Source organism: Aptenodytes forsteri, unplaced genomic scaffold (assembly GCF_000699145.1).
Source record: "Aptenodytes forsteri isolate BGI_AS27 unplaced genomic scaffold, ASM69914v1 Scaffold280, whole genome shotgun sequence".
In the NCBI taxonomy this organism is placed as follows: Eukaryota; Metazoa; Chordata; class Aves; order Sphenisciformes; family Spheniscidae; genus Aptenodytes; species Aptenodytes forsteri.
This window is the reverse complement of record NW_008796042.1, coordinates 156,887-162,886: the sequence shown is the minus strand read 5'-3', so window position 1 is coordinate 162,886 and position 6,000 is coordinate 156,887. Positions and strand designations below refer to the sequence as shown.

At 36.8% G+C, this 6,000-nt stretch overlaps 1 protein-coding gene across 2 annotated transcripts in view; it reads left to right on the top strand.

The window, feature by feature from the left end:
- The window catches only part of LIN9 (lin-9 DREAM MuvB core complex component), a 32,796-nt gene that overhangs the window by 3,904 nt on the left and 22,892 nt on the right, over positions 1–6,000 (top strand). Inside the window, exons 3-4 of one of the 2 annotated variants that reach the window (XM_009285554.2) lie at positions 1,744–1,848; positions 3,785–3,918. In XM_009285554.2, coding sequence (XP_009283829.1) covers positions 1,744–1,848; positions 3,785–3,918 — 239 coding nt within the window. The remainder of the gene's footprint in view (positions 1–1,743; positions 1,849–3,784; positions 3,919–6,000) is intronic. The other variant, XM_009285556.1, reaches the window with a different exon arrangement.

The following is a 6,000-nucleotide window of genomic DNA, read 5'->3' as shown; positions in this document are numbered from 1 at the left end:
TTGGCCAGTTTGGGTCAGCTGTCCTGGCTGCGGCCCCTCCCAGCTTCTTGCTGGCAGGGCGTGAGAAACTGAAAATTCCTTGACTAGTGTAAGCACTACTTAGCAACAACTAAAACATTGGTGTGTTATCAACATTATTCTCATCCTAACTCCAAAACACAGCACTGTACCAGCTACTAGGAAGGAAATTAACTCTATCCCTGCAGAAACCAGGACATCTGTTAGTATGATGTAGGCACCATTTGATTACCTTGCCGATAGATAGTTCTTCTGTTCAATGTGTGTGTCTTTCCTGGTTTGTAACATCTACAAGGAATGGATGTGTTCTTCTGTGTGCTGAATGTGCTTAGGGGTCTAGCACATACAGGGCACTACTGTTACCTAAATACATTTGTGTAGTTATATTTGTAAAATATATATAGTTTAGAGTAAGAAAGGCACATTTCCCTGGGAAAGCTCCAGCTGTTCTCATGGCATGGGACAGACAGATTTTTTGCTACCACTAATTAATTTATTAGAGAATCTCCTTTGCAAACAGATACTTTAATCAGTCACAAACTTATTAAATGTCTTTCTTAAGTGTAAATGCTTATTAGTGAAGTTTTATTTCACTTTGATTTATTTTATTTCTGACTCCTATTAAGGGCTTATCTTTGTCATCAGTATTCTTCACATTGTCGGTGTTATAGATTTCATACCCATATCAATTTGTAGCACTTTCACCACCTGTACTGAAAGAAGTGAAATCTGCATTTGTTCTGCCTTTACATCACATTTGTAAATAGTTTGAAATACAAGGAACGCTACAGGGTGCAGTCTTGGGGTTCTGCAAAGGAGACACATTTCAGTTGTGGCTGGCTCCTGTGCTGGGCCACAAAGTCTTCATGGAAGGAAAAGCTGCTTGCTCTCAGTACTATGAGCCAGTCATAGGTTACTCTTTTGTCCTCATTGAAAGCACAAGTTTTTTGTCATAGGGTAAAATGTTGAGGAGTAACTAAATGGAAGTATTTTTTTCATGACACGTATTTGCAATATGGTTTCTTGTTTTCAGTCAGCCTTCTAGTTCTCTTTGAGCTATAACATCTTAGCACACAAGTAAATTTTAGTTAGCGTAAATTCTAAATTCTTCTCTTTTCTGATATTTTCACATAACTTATTCAAGCTTTAGTTTCTTCAGACTTCAGCTTCTTAGCATTTTGCAGTGTAGGCGCTTTCAATGAGTTAAAAAAACAACAAACCCACAACACTTTGTTAGACTCATAAGAAATCCTTGCAAAAAAAACTATATCCAGCTAATGTTTTACTGAGAACATACCAAAACAAATGCGCTGTTTGAATAAACCTTTTTTGACCCAAAATTCAGAACAAACTGTTTAACAGATGTGCTTATAACCAAAGCAAGGACTATTTTAAGCTTAGATACACAAGTGTTTAGACACCTAACTCCTCTGGAAACAAGTGGGAGTTAGGTTCTAAATACTTCCCGTGGAACTGGGCCAGCAGTATAGTAATGGGTTATAGTTAGCATTGGAAAGCCTGGTATCTTAAATTCCTTCTTCTCTTCTCTCAGCCCTTAGATCTCTAACTGCTAGGAGGCACTATTTATTGTGTACCATGTGCCTTAAAATCAATAGGTGGCAAGAGAAAAGGCATTCCTTTTCTCTCACTGTGAATTCTGTGCATGAACAGAGAAATCAAAATTTTTTTTTTCTTGTAATTCATTCTTAATTTTGATACATACAGCCCTTCAGAAATTCAAAACGGAGTCGACTCTTCTGTGAAGAAGATGACAGACAAATAAACACAAGGTCACCCAAAAGAAATCAGAAGGTTGCGATGGTTCCACAGGTACCTACATGTATGCAGATATTTTTTACCAAAAAGGGGAACAAGCCTATCTGTGTTAGCTGAAAACTAGAATACATTTGCTTTTCAAGTTGCATTATCAGTTTATGAATATTCTTGTGAGGAAAGCTTGTTGCTAGGAGTAAGCCACAATTCAAAGCAGGTTTATATCTTTCTTCCACACAACTGGGTTCCTCAATTTGTTTATGGGAGTACCTGTTCTTTTTGATCCTGGACATAAGCATACAGAGCTAGAAGGGATTCCAGACTAATTGCCCATCTTGCTCCCGCAAACAGTCGTATCCTCTAGTCTGCATAAATTTATTCAGCTTCAGTTAAAAACTGACTAGGTTTCTTGCACTGACTACATCATTTAGAAGGCTGCTATAGAACTTAATGTATTCCAACAGTTAGGAACTTGCTCTAGATTTGTAGCCTAAATGTATTCATGGCCATCTATACCTTCTTGATCCTGTAATGATAATGTCCTCCAATTCAAACAGCTTGTTTTTCTACTCCTCCACTTGACTGTCTACTCCTTGATATAGCATGAAAGAGCAGCTGTAATTTCCCTCAGCCTTTATTTGCTATGTTAGACAGGGCAACATCTCTTAGTCTCAAAGAATTGTCGCTCTAGTACCTTTGTCGTCCAAATCACTTCTCTGTACCATCACCTTATGAGCCTGAATTTGCCACACTGAAAAAGTGCTATTTGAATACTGGTCGTACTTGCCTTCTGAACTGTACTGGGCAGTGTCGAATGGGGAAGACTTGGCAGTTGCCATTTTGCTGGGACCATTTTGTCAGAGATGAAGACCATGACATTTCTCTCTATTCATTACCATGATTTCTTAACAGTAGAAAGGCCTGGATAACGTTCTAAGCTCGGTTGGTTTGTACTTAAATGTCTAGTTCAGGAGGTCCAGTGATCGCTAGATAAACATTTGTGGGGGACTGCAGCTGCCATAGCTCACAGATCTTGCTGGCCTGCTAGGCTTTGTTTCCTGGAGTTCCAGTGGGAGAAAGGGGACCTGTATCTAGAAGGTAGTGGTTAAGCGCAGTAGGAGCCAGCAAGGTGCCTACCTTATGCTTTATCCTATTATTGCTGCTACTAAAGGTCAAAATACTTTTGAGCGTTTGGGGAAGGATAACAACTGATTATGGCATGGGGACCCAGTTAAACTAATATTCTCAAAAAGTTGTTATTTTTTGCAAATAAGTTTTTTCTTTCTGTCAGTTAAGACAGCCATCCCTGGAACAAAATTACGGAATTATTTTTCTACAGTCTTGTTTAAATGCAGGTCTATGTATTATGCATGCAATCTAAGACAGTGTCTTTTCTGCAATTTATAAAATAGCTTTTAAATGTAGTTAAAACTTGATTGCTTATGTCCATGCTAGTTACTCTTGCAGTTTTCTAAAAAGCAGACACTCTGCTCAAAGCTTTGGCTGTATTACGTTCCTGTGCTAGCTTCATCCCCAGTTTAAGAAGAGTTAGCAAGAGTAGAGGCACTAGTGCAAATGAGGCAGTTAGTGTTGCTGGCATCTGAGCCGCAACATCACATATGCTCACTCGGGACAACGTTCAGTGGTACCTCAAACTTTTGAAGTCTGTGTGTACATTAGTGCCATGCTATTGTTACCGATAATGTAGTTTCAGTGTTGGAAAATGTTTCTGTTAGAAAAGCTTTGTATGGAGGTAATTTGTTGTATTGATCCTGCTAAAGTTTGCCATCTGTTATGTTTGATTGCATTGCTGATATAATGCAGTAAGGATTATTATAGATCTGCAACAAAAAAATTGTCATGAAACAGTATGTGCAATTAAAATCTAATAATTATTAATGTGCAAACTTTTATCAAGAAAATCTAGTTTAATTATTTGAATACTGAAGAATGTTAGACTGTGTTTAACTGTTTCCTTTATTTTACTACATAGAAGTTTAATACAACAATGCCAACACCAGACAAGAAAGCATCACAGAAGATTGGTTTAAGGCTTCGTAACCTGCTCAAACTTCCCAAAGCTCACAAGTGGTGCATATACGAATGGTTCTATTCAAATATAGATAAGTATGTTTGTTTTATATAATTATCTCTTATTAGTATAGAAACAAGTAATTTTCTGAAATCGAGCTGCACATTTCCATATATTGGTTAGATACTCCAAAGTTTATTCTTGAATTATTAGTTATTGAAAATTATTTCATTTTTGGTCTCCCCCCCCCCCCCCTTCTTTTTTAAAATAAGCAACCTACTTGGGTAGTTCCTTGGATAGTCTTCTATGGAAAGCCTTCCTTCATGGAAATAATTTTCTTTTTATCACCTCTGCCTCTACCAGATACAAGATTTTATTCATGATGTTTTTAGCATCTTAAGCATGAAGTTATCAGAACAGTTAGACTTTTTTGAACCCTTGGATCAGTGTTACACATGGGGGATGGGAAGGGGACTGCTTCTTCATATGGTGCTGCTTCCCTAAAAGGTGTAAATGTTGATTTCAGATATTTCTTCCCCATCATCTTGTTTTTATTGTGATCACTAACAGAGCTCCAGGTTGTGACTATTCAGCTATATCAACGTCCTTCTTGGATCTCCTAATCTATCTCGTAGACTGTTTCTGCAATTTGTGCCTCAGAGTCTTTGGTACTTGTTCTCTTAACACCACTAGCAAGGTGGTGTGAATTGTTTAAAAGAACTATTTTAATTTAGTCCCTAATCATGAAAAACTAAAAATTCTAAAATGTAAAAATCATTATTGATGAATGGAATCTTAAAATCTACACTGATTGGCTAATATATGAAACACTAGTATTTAATATTCTAAAGAATGGCTTCAGAGTTAACAAGCATTCTTTTCCAGAATTTATTCATAACAAAATAATTACTGGTTTTCCTTCCTATTTTAATCACCATTGCTGTGGCTGTTTTCCTTAACTGAGAAGGCAGTCATAGCAACAGAAAAACATTTTAGGATCTGCTCATCACAAGTAGAAAAAGTACATCTTTGTCCATCTTCATTAGTTTTGAATTCATCATCTGTAGGATTTAATTCCTTTGAAGAAGTAGTCTTTACATGTTTCCCCCCCTCCTTATTTGGAAAAAAACCCCACCAAACAAAGAACCCAAACCCTACTTATTCCTAATAGTAATTTTAATACGTGACATTTATAATTATGATTATTACAGCAGTCCAAGAACTTTTAGTTTATTCTCAAATAATTGTCTGTGGAACTTTAAGTCTATCAGTAGACTAGAATTTGAGTTTAGCAGGTAATTCTGAAAACCTCTTTCATAGTTATCAATGTATGCTTGTAATGTTAGTAAGATATGATCATGTTAAGATATTATAACATAGTTTACTAAGAAACTACATACCTTTGGAAGAAAAACTTTGTATGTTGTTTTGAGTGATATGATCTAGACTTAATAAGAAGCTTAAAAATGTTTAAAGCATAGAGCCAACTGACAAAACAGGGCTCACTGTACAAGTCTCAAAATATTTTAATCTAATTGTCTCATCCAAAATTGAAATAATCAATTTAAATGCCATGTTGTCTATAAGTTTTTGAAATACTTTAATCTCTACAACTACCATCTGTGGTTATTAGATTATTGAAGCTGTTTCAGTTGGATTCTCTCTACGCTGCTGCAGTGGACTGTTTTCTGTAAAATCGCATTGACTTCTGACACGCAGAGACTTCTAAAGAGCTACTTACTACCACAGTGATCATAGGTCCTCAGAACCAGATGCAGCTATAGCTTGCCTACATCATTTCCCAGAGCTTCCAATCTTGTGGATGCTGTGGGTTTACAGTTTGCCTGTAAACAAGTCTACAAGTATGACTTGTAGACAAGTCATAGTAAAAACAATCAAATACAGATTCTCTTTCTCCAAAAAAAACAAACCAGTTGTTCTTTACACAGATATCTTACGTCAGCGACAGTAAATCTGGATAAACTAAAACTCTTTTATACGCTTCCTTGTCTGTTTCCTGAGCCTCATTGATCATCCTTTGTGGTTTCCTTTTCATGCCACAGCTGCTGATCTTCTACTGCAATAATATTGTCTTCCATTCTTGCCCGAGTCTCCTTATCTCTATGCACATTCCCTCTCTCCTGCCACCCCACACACTCACTTGAAAGGGGTGTTGC